The sequence below is a fragment of the Coloeus monedula genome (assembly GCF_965178545.1).
Source record: "Coloeus monedula genome assembly, chromosome: 3".
In the NCBI taxonomy this organism is placed as follows: domain Eukaryota; kingdom Metazoa; phylum Chordata; class Aves; order Passeriformes; family Corvidae; genus Coloeus; species Coloeus monedula.
Genome location: NC_138783.1, coordinates 55,380,558 through 55,402,677, shown reverse-complemented (window position 1 = coordinate 55,402,677; position 22,120 = coordinate 55,380,558). Strand labels below are relative to the sequence as shown.

Sequence of the window (22,120 nt, the reverse complement as noted above, 5' to 3'; positions counted from 1 at the left end):
CTGTCCTTACAAAGCCAACTTGTTAGTGGACTTCCACACACTCCCTAAGCTGATGGACACCAAGACTTTCTTTCCAAAGCATTGCACATTCTGACCATGGAGAAGTTCTCCAAAGGAGAAGTATTTCCAGGAGGGAAGAGGACATGCTCTTCAGCTTGGTAGTAGTCAGACCTCAATTTCGGAATGCTCCCACTCTGCTGGCTTTGCTAATGAAGTTTTTCAGGAGGTCATGGTCCATTTCTGCAAAGCCTTGAGTTTGTGTAACAACAGTCAAATGGTTTATGCAAAATCTGAAGCAAAATTCTTCCAAGTCCTAGGAACAAATTGGAGTAATTTGTAACATGAATGATTGATAAATCCATTAACATTATTATTTTGTTTCAAATCTGTCATTTACTTAGCAGAGAATATACCAGATTGTTCACCCTTTTCTGATCCTTTTGATGAGATCCCAAATGACAGGATGAAATTTGTTCATACAAACTACTCAATAAACCCAACTTGAAAAAACAGGAGCAGCCACCTAAATCAACTCTAGAACTCCATCACATTTACTAGAACTTATTACACATTCATTAGAAAAGTTATTAGTGGGTGAAACCATCAACTTGCCCCACACAGAACTACTAGAGCATCAATAACTCCTTTCTTTTCCTCCCTGCACTGCATTCGGTAGTGGTCCTGTGAAAAACAGCAGATATCCTAGTCATGCTGGAAATAAAAACTGAAGTCCTGACACACTGCACGTGGTTCTCAAAACAGGAGTTACTATATTAATATAGTACACTGGAAGATCCTTAGCCAGAGGCTATCCCCATGTCTTTGATAAAGAAATCTTTGCTGCATTCCCCCAAAGCCATTCTACTCCATCCCTTTCTGAGCTGTGGGTGTAGGGAGGAGGGCAACAATGCACTCCCGAGTTTGGCACATGCTGCAGCCAGGGCAGGTGAACCAATTCATCATCTGACAATTGTGTTAAACTGTAACATGTTTTGAAAGAGTAAAATACTGAATCACAGAAGGAAGAGGAAGATAACACATATTTAGTTATCCAGCCAATCCCTTTTACTATGTCTCAGCCATTATGAACTCTGGTACTTTGTCCAGACTAGTTTTACTACTTCATAACACACATAAACATATCTTTAACTACTCTTTAACTACTTCACCAGATGCAGATCAACTAAAAATACTTCTGCTTTGAAGAGTTCAAAAATGTTGAAAAGCCTGTATGAGGAGAAAGTACAGAATAAAATTTTAATGAAAAATCTGCTGTTAAGAGAACCAAATCATTGGGTCATGCCTTCCTGTAGAGTCTTCCCTGCTATGCTGGGCTTGTACCAGCACAGCACACTGAAAGCACAGCTCGTCTTTGCCCCAGCTGTTCACGCCCTCTGTTTCTGACACCTGGGTTACAAATGCCTTGTAACTGGCAGCTGGTGATCTTACTATCTACTAATCCCTTGTTATCCCCTTTCAACGGACAGAACTCACCGACTTCCAGCCTCCCCTTTGCAACTCCTACACAAAATTATCTCCTATAGTTTGCTGTCTCCATACAGCACTGACTTTTGCAACATTTTTAACTCAGTGTTTGTTTCAGTCTCTTCCTTCTACTTGCCTCCCACACCTGAAAGGTATTTATAACAATGTCCCCTATGACTAAAATACATCAGCAGACTTTCTGAATAATAAAACCCACCACATAGTTACTTCCACAATCACCACAGCACTAAGAAGATGAGAAAAGGAAAATATCTTTGAAAGTATTTGTTTACCAAAAAAGCACTGCTAACAGGCTGAGTGCTAGTGACACATTCCACAATCAAGGGTGGACCACAGGATATGGGGATGACAGGATATGGGGAGAATATTAACAATAGGTGATTTGTTGTATGTCAGCACAATTCATTGAAAACAATACTGCAAAATGGATTTTTTTATATAAGCACAAGTGTAAATATGCAAGGACTTTATACGTAAATTTTCCCACTCCCTGTAAAAGTCAGTACCAGAGTGACTGTACCAGACACTGGCAGACAAAATGAGTGGGTGAGGAACTCAGGGACTGAAAGTCAGGGCAAAATCCAAAGGCAGAGATGTAAATGGCAGTGAGAAATTCGCATGCCATACAACAAAGCAGGAAGCAGATTAAGAACCCTGACTCACAGGTGCAAGCCAAAAGACCAGGAAGAAAACACTAGTAACTGGGGGTTTTTCAATTTTTATTTTACAGCTTAAAAAGGGGAAAACAAACATCTGGAAAGCCAGAAAGGGAAATTACAGTAATCATGCCTTACCAGTTAAATACAGTCATGTTTACATTAGGCAGCTTAATTTCTCAGAAAACAACTGCTTACCTGAAGAGAAGTTCTTACCTGAGCTTCGTACTTGACAGCAGCAGAAAGAAGAGCAATGGCATTCTCTTCACAAATGCCTTGTTTGATCGTTTGCTGGCAAAGCTTTTTCAGTCTGTTTTCTCTATACAGTGTTGCCAAATCTAGCAGCCCTGTGAAAATTCATACAGCTTTAACTATTGTGGTGCAAAATATACAAGTGTCTCTTCAAATTAATCAACTACCCTTTTGTTTTAGGCTGAATTAATCAAAGACTTGCTCTGGTTTTTTCCCTAGCTGATGTGTGCATTTTTTAAGGTCCCCTACAGATGTATCAAAAAAGGAACCATTGTATTACTATGCAAGTGTTCTGTTCTCTTGTTCCCATTCTGGACATCAATTACATCCTCTTAAATTCATGCAGGGAAGAGCTCCCTTTTCGTTCAGGAGCAAAAATCGCTATAGCTACTCAAACAAGAAAAGTTTCAGGATGGCATTAGTGCCTTTCTAAATAAAAGAAAGCTCTTAATAAGAGCAACAACGAGCTCTTTTTGAAAACTTTGCATCTTTGATCTCACTGCATGCCCACCACTCATTCTCCTTGGGCATGTTTCCTGCTACTGCATCCTTTCTTCCTGACACCTGCTAACCTCAAGATTTAAGAGCTAATGAAACTAAAATTAACAAGCCCTGCTTTCCTTACCCTGTAATGACACAGACTGAACTTTTCAAAAACAATAATCTAGAGTAATTTACATTTATGACAAATACCTATTGCATCTTCAGGAGGGAGCCTAATGTTGTCTGTATACAGATATTCCAGGAAGGCTCGGTAAACAGGATAAGAAAATTCACTCATTTCTATAATTTCATCATCATTATTGAGTATGGAGCGAAAATGTTCACACCTACAAAACATGAACAAAGATTGTACACTGTAAAGAGTTAAGCTTGAAAGATGAGATGCAGCAAGAAGTTGGTAAAAAAATAAATCAGTCCTAACAGACTAAATACACAAGCAGAACCTCTAGCTACATGATTTCTTGCTTTGAACATCTTAATTTCTTTAAGCCTTATAAGGCTTATAAGCCTGATACATATAATTCAGAATTTTATTTGTTGTTAATATTTTATGGCAGGATCCATTTCTACTTACAATGCCTATAAGGATTATCCATCTGGTTTTGATGCCATTTTTCTTAATTACATTGTACATTAGCAATCAATTTTATTCCCTGTCTCGTAGCAGATAAAGTTTACAATTAACTTAGATAATTCCGACATTCAACCCTGATTTCTCCAACACTACCTAATGAAGAGGGAAATTATTAACAATTTTAGATATCATTTATTCCAGTGTCAGAGTCCATACACAATTTAGCATTAATCATTATATTCAAGGATAAATTATTGAAAGCGAAGACACTCTCACTCAGATCTTTCATCACCTTTTTTTTACAAGTCTGAATACTTCTGTAACAGATACAAACAAGGACAAAGCACTGCCTTTGACAGCTGTAATCTGCAACTTGCAGTTCCCAGTAATTTACAATGTACTGTAACATACTGTTCCCTAAAAAGCATCCTAACATTTGCACTGTTTTCAAAATTTTTGTTGATATAAATGAACATCACCACCTCTGATAACTTTTCCTATAAAAACCACAATTTAATTGTACCTTTTTGTACTACACTAATTTATAACTCTCCCACATCTAAATTTCTCTTCTTTTACTCAAACTTTTCTATAATAGGTAGGATGGTTTCCTTTTAATGTCTCTGAGACAAGACTACAACCTAAAGACAATATCACTTAAATCCAAATGAAAAACAATTAACTAATCACTTAAGTTCTTCACATTTTACTGGTTATTGAAATAATTTTTTTTATCTTAGTATTTTGGGGCTTTTAATAAAATAATGGAAACCCTTGTCAAATTCATAAAGAAATAAAAAGTCATTATCTAGCTTCTGCACATCTGTTACCACATTCTGGCATTGGGAGAAGCCAAAAAAACCTCATTGTTTTGCTTCCCAGAGCCTCATGTTAAGTAGTGGTGACCATGCTGTCCATCCAGCGTGGATCAGACCTTGGGAATGGTCTGTGCCCCAATGGCACCACACAAAAGTCAGAGAGAAGGTGGTACACACTGATCCCTGAAAAAGTAATAAGTAAATGAAAATAAAAATTGGTTAGCACACGTCCTCCAGCCTGAAAAGCATCCTGGAGTGACTCATCCTTTGGAGTGTCTCTCTCCCTGTTACCATCAGGGACAGCCCAGCCCAGTTCTGGCTGGCTGAATGCAGAGCTGATGAGTCCCACCCACACACTGGGATCTATCTGTTCCTGCAGGCAGCGCTGCCCTTGGGCTGCTCTCACTGAGCCGGGCGTTCCCAGACATTTCGCCACCACTGCCAGCCAATAACCACCAACAAGGGGATCCAGTTCAAGAACAGGAATAGGACAAGATGGAAAGCAGTCCTCATAAGCAGTAAAGAAAGGACTGGATAATGAAAAGGAACTTGTACCAGCACTGCTTTCATGACAGTGCTCTGGAAGAGGCCGAATGCTGCAAAATACCATTTTAAATACCCTAATCCAGTTGCATCATGACACTCAAACAAAATATTAATTTTACAGACTGTGCCCGATGCTTTATTATTCCTTCATAGTATTTTGGTAACACCATATATTTAAATCCATTTTAGAATTAGACATATTTCCTTCAGAGAATGCCACATAATCTGAGAAAGAGAGCAAGAAAAAAGAAGTAACAGAAAGCTACATACAGTCTGATTATCAGGAAAAAGAACCTCAGGAACATTTTGGGCATACACAAGATTTGATTTTGGTTTGGTGGTATCTGATAGAGAACACATGGCATTCCAAATGAAGAGGGTGGACTATAGGCATGAGTGTAATGTACAAGCAATGAAGCCAGTAAAGGGAAGACAAAAGTAATACAGGTAATCGATACAGTAAGAGGAGAGCAGAAAAAACTCCAACAAAACAAGAACAGGCAAGACTTAACAGGGAATTTCAATTTTACACAGTAATATACAAGAAATCACTACTAGGACTCAGGAGCAAAAGTAGGAAGATGAGAGTGGCGATAAACTGAGTGAGATAGCCAAGCATTTTGAGAAAAAAATAGCAAAGAGAAAAAAATACTGCAACAATGAGGAGGACGAAGCAGAAGCTGTTGGCAAGGCAGAAGAGATCTAAAGCAGTGTCTCTAAAATATCCCAGTAGAAACCACAACAGCAGTAACAAATTAATCTCTCTGCATGTTAATAATAATGAGATCATTCTGTAGAACTGCTTATGTCAAATCTCACTGTAAAGTGGTTTTAACTTGCAAAAAGTTGTAAAAACAGAAAGAGAAGCCAGCTTAAAAGTCAAACTCACTGATAAGAAGGTTTAAAACAAGTAGAACAAGAAATCTGTCATAAAAGGAGAAAAAAGATAATCTGGAGAGCACCTACAGAAGTTGCTGAAACAACTGAAGGGTCCTGTGGAAGGAAAGAAAGCCAAGAATAAACAGAACCCCCTCAAATCATTCTGGTGGAGGAAGCCAAACATATAAAGAAGGAAAAAACTGATTCTAACTACTGGGAAGACAGCAGAAGTAAGTGAGCCTTTTCCTCAGCAGCAATAACCAAGGTTATTGGAAATCATGGTCAAGGCCATTTAGGCAGCACAAAGGAGGATAGATGTCAGATGGAGGGAAGTGATGGAAAGACAGGTAGTAGAGCAACGTGTTTGATAATTACAAGGAGTGACAGAGAGTAACAGCAAAGAACAGCAGATGAATCCCTGACTCAGGGAAAAGGGAATTTGTAAGAATAAGTCAAGAATTTTCTTCAGTGATGACTCAGCACAGTGGACTACACTACACAGTTTAGTTTATACAATTTATACAGTTTGTTCCTTACCTAATTTTGAGAAGAACTTTATGAACATGAATGTATTTTCCATCCACTAGGAACTTCAGGTCTGCAGTTTCAGGGTTGTCAAATTCCTTCTTTAGTGACTGGGCTACTGTCAGATGATCATCAGGCTCTAGAATAAATAGGGGACTTACTATAAAGTAGTAAGCAATACAAGTATCTCCCACTACAACATTCTGGGTATCTGTCAGCAATTAACACTCTTAATAAATACATCTCCTTAAGGCTAGTAAAACCCCCCAGCTGCCTGTGCATTCTGTGTGAGCCAGAAAAGCAAAGAAAGGACAGCTTTCTTCAGTTCTTTTTAGTTTCCTGCTCCAAGAAAATATCTCTATTTAAAAACCTGTAAATTCCACTCCTCTAACTCATTTATATCAGGCCAGAAAAAAAAAAAAAGGTCTCAGAAGTTTACTGCTGCATCTGATAGAAAATACTGTCAACCATTAATGAGTAAATTATCTCAAATTAAAACTGTTAGTTATTATAAGAGCCTCAAAAGATCAATTAAAAATCGTAATAAAATTTTCTGAAATGCTCTCATGAGGAGACATTATATTACAGCAAAAATAAATCTATTACAGAAACAACTTGCTGGTTGCAGTGAAACTGCCCAGTGCAATATCCCTAAAAGTAAATACCAACACTTACAAGTCTATTCTAAAAGGATAGCTTTCCCTAGACTTAATGGTGTTAGAAGCATAGTGTGTCAATGTCTGCATATTCCTGTTTGTGTCATGTATCTGTATATCCCACTGTGTACATAACATTTGCATTATAAAGTTACCAGACAGCTTTGAGAAGTCATTCATCATTTGCATACAAAATTTTACCTCCTGAACTGATCCAAATCTTCATCACACTCAGAGAACCATCTTCTTTAATACTACTAAAAAAATCAACAACCCCTTCCACCCCCAAACCTCATTCTTAACCATCACAACACTTTGTCTTCTTACCATATAAATACTCATTATAGGTTTATACAGATCTTGTGGGTCAGTAATTAGTTGTTCTCTACAGAAAATTACGTAAATGCTAGGTCCTGTAACCTACCAAGCTAGAAATTATAATAGTATTCAGCTGGAAATGGAAAGACCTTCTCCACAAGCTCTAGAAAAAGCTTAACCCACACACACACTTTGATACTGTTATACTTTGTTTAGCACAATCATTTTGCATTTCATTTAGAGAATGTCAGGTATACCCAATTTGGGTTGGTACAGGTAAAATGGATGAGGGAGAAAAATCCAATATAGTGGTAAGAAAAATGAAATATTTCTGAAACAATGATACTGTAAAATACTTTGTTTGTTTTTATTTTGTACAATATGTGGTTTATTTATTCAGACCTCTGCTATCCAAACAAGTAAGCATTTTAGCAACTAATGCAAAGCTGAAACTCTTCTTCAAAGTTAACTGGCAATCCAGATGTCCAAGATACATCTCCAGATGACTTCTACAGCCATAAGAGGAGAACTGAATATAGTGGGGTTCAGCTTAGAGGGAAACCACATGCTTTTATTTCACTGTTACAGCTGTGAAGGGGGAACCAGAGGAAGGGAATGAAGAGGCAGTTCACACTGACAAGGCACAAAGCCAAGAAAACTCCTTAGCAGCCTGTGCTAAGAATTGTATTAGAAATGTCCAAACTGCCACAAACATGGAGAGAATGGGAATGCCTGGGTGTGGAAGCACCAGAATAAAACAGAGAGGGCTGTAAGCATGGCAGATGTCCATGGCACCGAGGTCAGCAGATGTAAGATCCCAGGACACAGCTGTCTGAGGATTCTCACCACGCATACATCAGGTAACAAACAACAGTGAGTCAGTCCTGACAACTAGCCAAGGTGGGACAGGATGAAGAGGACAGTCACACTCAGCTCCTGGAGTGTGCAAAAACGCACATCTGAAACCAGCACAGTCATCTAACCAAAAACAACCCAGGAGACATGGTAAGGGCCTGATAGCCAGCATCCTATACCCTGTGTCATCACAAGGAACCCTGCTCAGAGCCCCTGAATAGTGCTGGGATGCTGAACAGACCACTTGGCACATATCAGAATGTGGCTTTTAAAGTGCATCTGAAACCTGTTTTGTGTAAAAAGAAAAGTAACTTTTTCCTCCTGTAAGGCTTCACCTTATGCTTTGGTACAGCGTTGCTGCAGTAGCGGTATTTCCAAAGGGACCAAGAAGTCATGGTCAAAACAACCCCAAAAAGCCCCACAAAAAACCAAACACACAAACCCCCCGAGAACAACAACAACCAAACAAACAAAAACCACAACAAACCAAACCAACAAAAACAACAACAAAAATACCCCAACAAACCAAACAAAAAAACCCAGCAACACCCCAGCAACTTTATTAGAAACGATTATGGGATTAAATTGTAGCTGAAGAATGAGCTCTCTGGTAGCCAATGCTGTATACTTAACTCTTTCTAGTCAAGGCAAGCAAGACAGATCTTAATGCTAACCAAATATCTGAGATCCAGCAACTTGTCTCTTCAGAAGACCAGGTCATGATCACTTGTGATGAGACTGAGTGCTTGTGGCCAATTCAGAACACGGGAATTTGGGTCCCTCAATTCTTAGCAGTCTACTTAAGAGCATCAAAGAAAGCTTCAGAGTTCCTAAAGGTTTTGCATGGCTTCCTCAAATCTCCAAATTAAAACTCAGCTTTTCCACCCAGAGCCACTGGACAGTCACATACAGAGGTTATACAAAAAAAGCCCCATCCCAAACCTAAGGCATTTCCCCATAGAAATAACCGACATCAATAAAATGGACAATTACTTAGCACTGCCATCAGGCTTTAGCAATTTTTACAATTCCATATTACACTTACACATATGTAACATGTCACTAGGACTACGCTTCCCCGTGTAAATTTTTGAGAGAAACTAAGTTTAGGCTTCAAACACACACAACTGTTTTATGAAACAATGATTCTACTTAGAAGATGTCAGAAAAAGAAGCATTTCAGCTCACCTACGGAGAGCAGGCGCCACATGACGGCGGGGGTGGCGAAGCAGGCGAACACATCGTCAGTGCAGGCAAAGTGGGTGAGGTGGGGGAAGGTCACGGACTGGCCCCGGCACTGGCCCCACATGTACACCTGGCCACTCTGCGTCTTGGCAGCCGACGTGTGCGCAGAGTGGCAGGCTGCGATCTCTATAACTCTGAATTCACAAGCAAACAAAAGAATAAAAGCAGGTCACTCCCATTAAGAGCAAAATGCAGTGAATAATCTCACGGCCTCCTGTCTTCTGCTGGTGCAAGACATGCTTGTAAGCACACATGTAAGTAAGAATGCTTTCTGGTCATACATAGCAAAATTAAAAAGGGCTGGCAGTGTTTCTTCAAAGAGAATGCACTCAAACTTTCTCTGTGGAAAAGCATCTTGGGAGCAAGCAGCCATGGTGGCAGTAGAGCCCTGTGTCTGCTGCAGCACACTGCTGACCCCTCAGCCATCTCAAGCAAAGCTATGATGAGTTTCAAGTCTCTGAATGTTCTTGGTGGTGCTGGACAGTGAGGTGAGTGGCTGCATTGAGCCATAGAGAACAAATACTTGGAGAAGATGAAGAAGGAAACGAGGAGGCATTAAAAAAAACCTGCCTTTTGGCTTATAATTGAAAATTAATGAAAGCCTTTTTACTTATTGGTAACAGTTATAAACCAAAAAGTTAAACATACTTCATCTTCACCTTACTCATATAATTATTATTACTTACATGTAAAGGACTTTCATTTTTAAAATTAAATATTAGAACCAAACAGCACTTAAAGTTGCTTCTAAGTGTCTCTTAGCTAGGCTATGTCTCTAATTCTAAGGTTGATTTAGGACTTCAAAACTCCCACTGTGTACAGCATTACACAATCCACTGTTTTGCAGTCTGAACTACTGCTTGTTTACTTGTTTTCCAGCTGCCTGGGGATAATGGCAGGGTAACAACTTGTTTAAAGCTGTATGCACAAATCTTGCAGGCTTTATTGAGGCAAGATTTTCACTGGCACCAAGAATTCATATTCTGACCAACAAAATGGAAAGGCAGCATGCAACACCAAAACTTGTATTAAAATCATTATTGTAACATTTTAACTGAGGCCTAAGTGTCTGGAAAAAACAAAATCAATGTTTTAAGCAAAACCACAAATAGACACAAAGAAATAGCAATGTTCAAGATCAGGCCATGTCTCATCACCAGAGCAGCAATGCCACTTCCTCACAATGATGTGCTCAGACAGAGGGTTAAGAGGGACATCTCACTTTCCTTCTTATTCACAACAGGAGGCCAAAATCAAGACCTCTGATCATATACATACATGGCTTTACAATAGCAATAGAAATAACTGCCCCACTAACCCCTCGAGGACCCAGAGGAAAATATTAAACTTGCAAAAATCTAAGCTTAATTTTTAGGCAACAATGCTAAGAAAGAACTCCTCCCTTTCTCTCTCTCCTGGGTTATGAGCCAGATTTAATAGCAGAAAAAACACAAATTGCAGATGTCCACCCTTCACTACTTCTGAGTATGCTTCTCGTCAAAAGTAGCACATTAAAATACAATTTATATTCACAGACAATAAAGCTTTTATTGTTGACTTCAAACAAACAATGAAACTACACCACTGAAGGGAAACTGCAATTAAGGCCTGTAAAGTACAGTGTGAGCCGAAGCAGAAAATAGCATATTCAGGCTCAGAATATCCAGTTTCTTTTTCACAGGGATGGTTATGGGGCAGATTCAAGCACTTTCAGTGAAAATTCTGTTCACGTTTAGCAGATGAACCATTGCAAAAAATTATAGGCTCCTTCTCCCCAAAAAATAGATTAAAAATACCATAATTTTATGTAGTTCTTCTCAGAGCATGTCAACCAATGTCTGATTGCAAGACTGTAAGTATTACCTGTCCTTATCCACAATAACTGTTGTAGGGTAAGACTGGTTACTTTTATTCCCAGTACCTAACTGGCCGTATGAATTGGCTCCCCAGGCATATATCTGACCTTCATCTGTTAGCACTAATGTATGTGCATAGCCACAGGCAACCTATAAGGAATAATAAAAAGAAGACAATCTCATTTTTATGTAATTGTAAGTTAATACAGATAGATGCATCTTATGCTATACGTCAATGCCATTGATTCTATACCAGTGTAAAAACTATAAATACAGGTGAGTTGATTACAAATGGAAGGAAATTAGATGAGGTGACTTTGAGGAAAAAATATACCAATGAGAAACCCTGGCAGATAATCTCAAGAGCAGAGCAAAAAGAATAGCTGGAAACTGAGAAAGAAGGAAAGCTTTATGACAAATATGAACAACATGCAGAAAAGTGAAGATTGCCAGCCTTGCATTGGCCTTGCTCCAGGGGCAACCGCTCCAATATGAATAGCTTACCACTGGAAAAACAGGTGGGGTCTCCCTGTCTGCTCCTCTCATCCCTGACTGACAGCCACACAGAACTGCCCCCTCCCTGTGCCAGCTCTAGTGCTCAGAGAACCCTCTGCTGACATAACTCCCCATCTCTGGAAGTGTTCAAGGCCAGGCTGGTCGAGGCCCTGAGCAACTCAGTCCAGTGGAAGGTGTCCCTGCCCATGACAGGGGGTGGAACTGGATGATTTTTAGGGTCCCTTCCAACCCAGGCCATTCTCTAAACTTACATCACTGGAAGAAAACTCTCACAGTAGGGTCTAAGGACCACACAAGGTAAGCAACAAGAGCAATCTGCCAGGAAAGAGAGGGAAGAGACAAAACTCTCTGTTTTGATGGCAGCACACAACTGTGTCAACTCATAACCTCTTGCGGGAAACCCTCTTGGTCCTGCTGAGCTGCCTCCCCAGGTACCTCACATCAGATTGTTCAAAAGTCCACTTTACATATGCAGCACATCCCTCACATACAGACAGATACACAATGGCAACACTACCAGCAACAGTCTTGCTCTGCAGGAGTTAGTGTAACTTAGTAGAGATAGATGGCTATCAAAAACCAATTTACATTGTTCAAAACTAGCTCACCTATCTTTATATGACCTGTGAAGCAGATCTACCATAACTACATATACCCCACTGACATCCATGAAGCATGTGATGTAATTTAAATTAAATAAACCTTTAAGTTATTTACTTAAAGAGAAAGATCTACAGCATGGTATTAATCAATATCAAGTAAATGAAGTGGATGGAAATAGAATCTAAGCCAAACTTGCTGGAGCACTCTCTAAATAGAAGAATAAATACAGGGGAACATAATACTCACTTTATTATATTACTATCCAACACCAGTTGCTACCAGCAAAGCTACTGTTTACATCCTAGGCACTGAATGTAAAATGATGTAATTAAATGAGTTTCTTTTAAAAGACTTTAAAAATCCACAGCAATAAATCCGATCCAAAGTTCAAAACACTCTTGCAAATTTTCACTGGGTTGCAAAACCAATGTTTTCTAACAGATTGTATCATTTTCCTGACAGTATCCTCTTTTTTGCATAAATCAATGAAAGACTTCCAGTATCAGTCCTGCAGTCCATTTGCATACTTCTTATTAGCCAAAAGAAGTTATCAGTTTGCTAGTTACACTGGTGGCAGCCCCACTATTTGGTAAAGTGCAATAACCTCCAAAGGTCAAGACTAGCCATGGAATCATACCAAATGTTAGCCAAATGCAGTGGGAGGTAATTTGTTCAGACTCCAAACACCAGTAAGTCAGTGTCGCTGGAGCGCAGTTCTGAAAGGGAAATTCAGTCTGCAAGACAGACAAAACGCTAAACTGCGGCATTTTTCCAGAAAAGAAGGCGGGGTTAATGAAGAATGGAACATCCTAGAAAGACTGTTATCTACCAAAATAACAGGAATTTTTTTTTAAATTAATTTTCACAAGGAAGAAAAAAAACAAAACAAACATTTCTAATGGTCTAGTCCTCTTTAAGTAAAATCCTGACCTCACGGAAGTCAAAGGCAAAATTCCCACTGAACTCCACAGGGTCACAGTTTCTCCCCTGTTGGCGGAGGTCCATTTTAGGACACGTGTTTTTCATTCTGACGTCACTTGAAACAAAGGGCTACCTCCTTCAAAGGCAGCATATGCTGCCTATAGGACACTTGCAGAGGTTCCTAGAGGGTTTGAGGTGGAGCAGCACACACGTACCCGCTGCACACGAATGCCCTGCAGGGCTGCGATCCGGCACGGCGTGGGCTGGTTGCCGCTGCTGCCCAGCCCCAGCTGGCCATTCCCATTGTACCCCCAGACATAGACCTTAAAACAGAGACAGGGACTTTTAACTGGTTGCTACTATTCACTTCTTTTGAAAGCAATACAACTACTTCAAAGTTTGAATAATAGTAATTTTCTTCAATCTTTCTCACCCCATATTTTAGTACTTTACATGTAGATACACACAGATGATCACATACACCAACCTATATAAACACATATATACACGTTTCTCTTTAAAATGCCAGTTACATGCTCATCTAGAATTCTAAACTTCCATACTCATGCTCTTTAAGAGTTAGATTATGTAGGACTACAATATTTTAATATGAAGAACAGAAAATCAGTGATTCATATGGCTGCCTGCCAGCACAGAGCAAATCCAGCATAATACTTCCCTTCTTCAAAGAGCTAATTTCTCATTCCAAAATCTTCTAACAGAAAACACACTAGAACAAGTATAAACTGGAAGCTATGCACAACAGTTTGAGTAGGCAGCTTTATGCCAGACAATAGAAAAAGGGAAAATACAGAGCTCTGGTAATTTCAGTGACGTATGTTCTACTGCAAACAGTCAATAGCTACTCAGTTCTAAACTCAAGTGTTTGGAGAAATGGAGCTAGCAAGGATGTATGCTGCCCAATACCATCAGCTTATATGAACAAAATCAAGAACTCTACAACCTCCTTGTGTCTTTGCAAAGAGGATAAAAAAGTATGAGAGAGATTCAAGAGGTACTCCAGTACAACAAATATATGCAGTGTACTTTTATTTTCTTTGTTTTCTCTTAAGATGTGTGTATATGAGCACTGAACATTAAAATATCATTCAGTGATTATTCTCACATTCACTGATTACTCTCACACACAACAGTTAAGATTCTAGTATAGACAATAATTTATTTGTCTATGAATGCTAAAGACAGCTGTGGTATAAAAACAAAGGTTTTTATGAGCAGTATAAGCAGCTACCCCTGAGGGAGTCTGGAAAGGTAAACCTTCTTTCAGAATAATAGCTCATTACTACCAGGCTTGAAATTATCTACATGCCAAGTTATTATACAAAATAAAATTCAGTTCAAATATTCACTTAAAATTTCTTACCTCTCCATTTTCTACCACAGCCATAGAGCACATCTGTCCACAAGCTATATTAACTACTATTTTATTCTGCAGACAGCTGGTAACTCTTCGAGGAATTGGTTGATTTGCTGTTGAACCAGATCCAACCTGGCCCGAGTTATTATAACCCCATGTGTATACCTGTTGCAAAAGAATTGTCATCAAGGATGGCTTTATAATGTAGAGTTCAAAGTACATATTCAAGAGAGAAAAAAGCTGTATGCAGAAAAAATTTCATGTTGTATGTGCAAGTGGATGCATTGTTTTGCAGACCTAGGAAGACACATAGGTTTACAACTGAATTGTTTCTAACAAAAACATGCCAATCTAAGTATTTATATATTCCATTCTTTTATGTTCCTCCACACAAAGGCAAGAGGAAAGATGATGGCTGCAGTTAATGCTGGAAGAATCCATTGCTACTCTTCCAGAATCCAAAGTAGAATAGCTAAGTGGCGCAAATGGCACCTCAAGGCAAATTCCAGGAAACTTTCTACTTTGGCAGGTAGAATTCCTTACAGTGAATGTGATTTATGTTAACATCAGCTTGAATGCCATTAAGCATTTAAAGTAGAGTATAGCATAGGAAGGAACTGGCTGCATAATTTGTTATTACAAGCAGATGCGGCACAAAATCAATGTTCTGCATGCACTTCAAAGCAGCTACACCCTAACAAGTTTCAATATTTTTGGAACATTTGTGTTGCATCAGCACTGTGAGGATTGCAAGAAGCAAGGTCTAATGCTACAGGTGCAGAGTGTTCTCCTGTTTCTCACATATGTGAATTCCACTAAGAAAAAACAGATATTTATTCTCACTACACTCACCTCTCCGTCAGATGTTAACACCATAGAATGGTGAGAGCCACATGCAACTTCAATGACTTTCTTGTTCACCAGGTTAGTAGAGACTTGACAGGGAATGAAACCATGATTTGTTGTACCATTGCCCAGCTGACTATAAGCATTATGACCCCATGTATACACTTCTCCTTCTACAAGAAAAATGTAAAGAGCTGGCTGAAAAATCTCTGTTTCTCCAATGAGTACACAACATAAAATTACAAACTAAAAAGTCAAATTCAATAACAATATGCATACTTAAGTGTCTAAATAGATACATGTCCTTTGGGGCTCTTCAGCCCATGGGTGTAACAATGCTACCTTCTCGCAGTGTTGACCACAAATCCAAAAGGATAGTATCACCATAATCATAGTAAAGGAAAACGTATTGCTGCAAGAAAAGGGATGGTGCAATACAGAAGAGAAAAGGATGAAACAACACTCAGAGTCCCCATTTAAATTTCTTTGTTACTGACAATCGATTAGAATTTTTGTCTATGCCCTGGCACTGTTTCCCATTTTGGAAAATTCAAATAATAAGCTTTCATTCCCTGACAATATGCACATTCCCTAAGAAGGGTTCCCTCAGAACTATAAAGGCAAAAAATGCTACACTAAACCAATACTTTTCTGTAAGAACTGGTTAAATCTAATTACTTTATCTTGTCAACAGCAATCAACCTTTTCTTCAGTTCACCAACATGTGAATACAAATTTCAGTAAACACATGAAACATATGGCACAGAAATATACAGCAAAGTGGAAATGACAATAATTAACACAAGAATTGTGTAACGTATCACAGCCCTCTAAAAGGCAAGTTAAAAAAGGCTATTAATGCAAATGGAGTTATGAAGAAAAATCATCAAGGATCAGTTCTGGATCTGCTCTTTGGCAGTACTTCATCATCAGGGTAAGGAATATGAGTGTGTCAGTGAGATCTGCCAGCAACAGAGCTCAGAGGAATACAGATGCATACATTAAAAAAGCAAGTAGAACGGTCTGCCATGAAGACTGGAGAAAATGATGGAACGCAACTGAATAGTGGTAACTGAAGTAGTAACAAGATCAAAGTAGGGTTTGGAAAACTTCTAAAAATAAAAAGCTGACATGTCATATTTGCCAATGAAAATACACTGGACTTAACAGTCCAGAATACTTATCTCAACTCTCTCTCACACATTACCAGCCCAGACTTTTCACACCTGCTGGACGAATTTAAGTGGACTCTCTGAAAAAGCAATATTCAGATCATACTTTACCTTCTGTAGCAAGAACAACATGAGGGCCACTTCCATAACTCAGGCAGGCTATCTTTTTGCCACACAGGGAATCTAACCTCCTTGGTTCTATAGTGCTCTGCATGTCTCCTGTTCCCAAACAGCCACTGCAGTTCATGCCAAGCACAAAAACCTGTCATAAAAGAATCACAGACTCATAATTTAGGTTGCAATGGAAAACCTCCTCCAAAGGTCAACTAGTCCACCCTCATGCTCAACAAAGATCTAAACAGATAGTTGACTCAAGGCGATGTCCAAAAGATTCTAGAACAGCTCCAAGGAAAACAAATCTTGCAACTCCTTCAGGATTTAACCCCTCTTACGGCAATTTTTTCCTAGTATTGAATCAGAACTTCCCATCTTGCAATTTGTGTCCACAGCTTCTCATCCTGTCACTATGCACTTGCAACAAATGTCTAACTCCATCTTCTCTGTTCTGTGACAGTGGTAGGAAGCCTTTAACTTAAATTGAAAATGTTTCAGTAGCAAATGAAACAATCAGACATTTTTGCATGCAACTTTCTCTAGGTGTACTATCCTACTGCTGGCCTTCAGAATAACTTGATACATAACTGATTAAACATGTCATGTTCATACACACTCTTGGACAATTACCTCATCATTCTCAGTTGCATACAACACTTCATTACCAGCACTGCCAAATACACAGGCTTGGCGAATTAACTTGAGCTCTTCTGGGGAACAGAGAGAAAAGATCGGCCATTTCCCAACATCCAGCATCTTCAGGGCTGACAACAGTGTTGCCTCCAAGGCCTGGTATTATAAAAAATGCTATCAAATACTTGCACAGAGAGAAATGTATGCCTTTGTATAGTAAAAAATTAGATAAACACCACCACCTCCTTTTTCAGCCACAAACCAGTATTTTAATTCTACAATACTTGAAAGGAAGACATTAAATAAACAAACAAAATATATCATGATCTAGAAAGAAAGGATCTATATTAATGGAGAAAAGTACCACGTAAGAAGTTAAACGGTTGACTACATTCATACAACTTAAGTGCTATCTTACAGAATTCAATGTACAGGATTCCAATATAAAGTGTAAAGTCTATATTCAAAATTTGAAATCTGTGTCTTTTCCCCTGGTGCTACAATTGTTAAAATAAGAAACCATAAAAGAAGTCTGCCCAAGAATACACTTATCTTTGAGAAATATGCATATTTGTCCTCGTGTATGTATTTTTTCTACCTCCAACTCATACAAAGATGTGAATAAATTCTAGTTTGGAGTCAGAAGCATGTTATATCAGCCTTAAGAATTTTTCAATTAGTATTGCTTACTATGAAAAAATATACACAAACATAACATTAGAAATCCAAAACTGAACCCCTAAATTAATCCTAAATTAAATTCTTTAGACAAATAGCAGTTAATCACACATTTCTTTATTATATACTTCTGAGGAGAGGAAAGAAGGATTGGTCATCTTCACAGGAAAAAAAGTTGTGGTTTTGATCACACCAGTCCTTTCCCCATCTCCTCACAGCAAATAACTGACCAACTTCAGCCAAATTGGCAAGCGAAAGGGAAGTAAGATTCTGCTGACACAATAGGCTTGGCAGCAGGCAGCTGGACAAACAGACATTATGTTATGAAATAAGTCAGTGAGCAAGTAGGTCCAAGCTAATCCTAGCAAATGCTGTTCTCTGTGACACATAGCAGGGTCATAAGGGACGAAGGACCAGAATCCATATGGAATCAGTCTTCGTACATCTGCTGTTTGCAGAGTAATTTTTCTATGTCAAGAGGCTACCATTTATTCTACAGAGAATTTTAGGCCCTCTTAAGATATGATGATAAATACTGAAAGCATCACAGACTACTCTTCCAACTGCATCAACAAAACTGCATCCCACTTCTGCTCACGACTGAAGAAGTCTGAGATTCAAAAAGACAGTCAGGATGTCCTTAAATTTTACAGATTCCTTTATTGGAATAACATATTGGTTTCTTTACAATGTGGGCTCTAAATTCCAAGTGCTCAGTGGGTCAGAACCCATTCATCTTAAATAGAAAAGTTGTTTTTCCTGTAACCTCACTCTACAAAGCATTCATGTCCTGCCCTCATAATTAACAGGTTTAAAAAAAGCCTGAACTGTAGCATTTCTTAACACTAAAATAATACACTGAAAGAAAAAATCCCCAACTACTCTTATAAAAAGCACTCAAGGAAATACTTATGATACTGATCTATTTTTTAAAAACAGAAAGAACCAAAACTTTATCAGACAAAAAAGTATCCATAATCTAAATTCTGTCTCTAGAATTATTGCTTACACTCAACTCAGTAAGAGATATTCTTTCACCTTTCAAGACTTTCTCCCTTCATACACTTCTACATTATATTTTATTTCAAAAATATGAAAACCAGCTTGAACTCTTAGCCTACCAATATTTATATCCCATAAGGGACCAGTTCCCTCATTATATTGCACAAAGTCACGAAAGGCAGACTTAGACATCAATCTCAGATGCTGTATGAATATATTGTTCTTCTTATATTTTGTGGATGACTTAAGCAAGATTTCTTCTGCTAGTATCATTTCTTCTACCTATAGCTTTTGTTTTCTGTCCACCTTGAAAACTACTTGCATGTACTAAGCTACTGCTAAATGGAACCTTTTGAGCAGAGCAGTACAGAATTCTCAATACAAATCAACACTCTGACCTTGGCACTGACTCCTTGAGGAGGAGGTTCATCCTCCATATGGATTTGTATTTGTGTCCCCCTGCAGAGAGAGAACTGTGGTTAAAATCGTCATATCATTTTGCTGCAACAATACTTTCTGAAACTATACACACTTAATATTAAGCCAGAACTATCTTCTTCTTTAGGGTGAGAAAACAAGAAATACAAAGCTCACTCAGTTTTGCTTTTATATACAGTTGTACAATGATCAGTTAGGCAGACCCTGCTCTTCTGTATTCTTACCTAAAATACTAATCCTTGGACAAAACATTTCTTTTAAAACAAGTAGGAAAATCAATCAGATTGTGATTGGAAAGAAAGACGTTTTATGAGCACCATACTCCAACGCCTTTTTATTGCAGTAAAAATAAATTGAAAACGTTGCTGACAGAATGCTTTAAGACATTTCTTTCAGCAAAGAAAAAGCACACCTCAGAGAATTCAATTTCTGGCTTAAGCTTTCAAATGCTCTTATTCCAATTCCATTCTGAAACCAATGTTAGAAAAACATTTGTGTCTTTTCAGGTTTACTGAGACCTCCTAAAAAATTCATTCTACTTCAGAAAATATTGTCAGCTCTGTAAATTACCTGTATAATTTCTACAACGTACATTATCAATAGAAACAGATTTTCAGACCAGATGTTTCTTCACAAATATGCACAACTCTACTATCCTAAAATTATTGCCTAACATAAAGCCATGCAACTCTGTTTTCAATAAAACTACAAAAATGAGAAGCAGCTCTGAAGCTGTGTAAGCCACTTTCACCGAACAATTATGGAAGTTGTACACATCATTTTCTTTGAGGCACATTGGTTCAGACATAGCTAAAAATCTGTTTACTTCTTACATAAAATTACATGTCTGTAAAATTCTGACTACAGGCAGAATAACATCCAACAGGCAGAATAACATCCAACAAACAAGTTACTGTTTCACTGAGTTAATTTTCAGAGTAATACCACACTAAAATAAGTATCAAATGTAGCTGCATGAAACTACCTTACTACTAAACATGTCTCTTATGTGAGACTTCACACCATAAGATCTAATCCAATGACACAAAATACCTCAAATTAGTATGACTTAAGTATTATAAATGTTAATGATTCAACAAATACAATGTAATTAACTGAATAAACAAACAAAAATTATTTTCCTGAAACAAATGAAAACCTGAACAACTACTGCAGCTCGACCACTGAATATGCACAACTGTTAAGCTTAAGCTTCAACAAACCCCACAAATCTACACACACAGTATATTTTATACACCTAGCTTGAGACTTTAAATGATGAATTCAGCTCGTGTGAAGGTCCACATTGACTTTGAGCTCAAGGCTCAAACACACAGCCAAACTGAAATAACTAGAAGCTAAGTTATATTTCCCTTCAACTGGAAAAGACTCAAGGGCTGACTCAGTTGCCTCCATGTCAGCACCTGCTGCTATTTGAGATGACCTTGGGATCCCCGACACTGAACGGCGCTGGCGGATACGATACAGACCCATGGGATATCCATGTATCCATGCCAAGCTCGAGCAGCAGCTAAGAACTAAATGGCACCCGACAGTTCTGCCTGGGCAGCTGAGCAGAGCCCTGAATAAGCACACACAGCCATTTATCAAGCTTCACACCTCCATGGAAATGCGGGAACTTGCTGAACTCTTGTGGTTAAGCAGTTTCTTGTTTTCTTCAACATACTTGTTCAAACATCAAGAATGCAACCAGTTAATTTTGTGCACATTATCTCTCTTTGAAGTAGAAACAATTTGCCTAATCAAGGCCTTTGCCTGTACTACTGAACTGGTCAGAAGCATTTAATTTCAAGTATGCCAGTAGTCCTACTGTGAAACTGATTATCGAGGCTATCCAATATTTTGCAGCATCCATTTCCAGCATTCCCTAGCAATGCTGACATATGTTACCCACTTCTTGGGCATCCTTAGCCTACACTCAGGCCCCCAAGGGAATAATTACTAACTATGAATTTTCTAGGTTAAACAAATGTAGAATTCCATATTTCCTTCCTCAAGCCACTTGATACAAAACTGATATCCAGGATTCTTCAGGTTCTAGTACTTCTCTTCAATTGCATCTGTTCAGACAAATGCATAGTTTGACTTTAAAAGCAGTTGATTTTAGTATAAAGATACATTAGGATCTAACCACCTCAGTTACCTAATAGAAGGTGCTCCACTTCACCACTTTTCAGATTCCACACAATTTTGTTCCAGCTTTTCAAGAACAAAGATCAGTTACATGCCCTCACAACTCAAAAGTTAGAACATGCTTTATCTTGTCTAAAACGACAACAAAATTACCCTGCAAATGCATTTTCAATTTACACTGCAAACAAGGACACCTTATTTCTGAGCAACCCCATAGGAGCACATGGGGTGATTCAAATTATGCCAGTTTATTCTTTTATTCGAATTCATGTCTTCTAATAAAAGTATATACTGAGTGCCACATAGTTGTATCTGCAAAGCTGTTCTTTTTAAAAACCTGTAATTGATTTAAGAGTATATATCCACCTGGGGATCCCAAAAATAGACGGAAAAAAAATTAGGCCTGTTTAAGAACCGTTCTTATCCATATACCTTTAAAATACCAGCAATGATTCATATTGGCCTACTTGCAAGA

The 22,120-nt window shown here is 38.4% G+C and overlaps 1 protein-coding gene across 1 annotated transcript; it reads right to left on the bottom strand.

Annotated features, from left to right (window-relative positions):
• Positions 1 to 172: 172 nt before the first annotated feature.
• RCBTB2 (RCC1 and BTB domain containing protein 2) lies at positions 173 to 19,507 on the bottom strand (the record flags this gene model as incomplete). The annotated part of the gene is made up of 12 exons (XM_082277708.1): positions 19,452 to 19,507; positions 17,371 to 17,529; positions 16,738 to 16,888; positions 15,461 to 15,627; positions 14,615 to 14,773; positions 13,446 to 13,553; positions 11,198 to 11,340; positions 9,278 to 9,468; positions 6,273 to 6,399; positions 3,108 to 3,244; positions 2,379 to 2,509; positions 173 to 313 (listed from the first exon to the last, which is right to left on the bottom strand). Exons 1-12 carry the CDS (start codon positions 19,488 to 19,490, stop codon positions 173 to 175), a joined length of 1,653 nt encoding a protein of 550 aa, XP_082133834.1. The 5' UTR covers positions 19,491 to 19,507.
• Between the last annotated feature and the right edge of the window lie 2,613 nt (positions 19,508 to 22,120).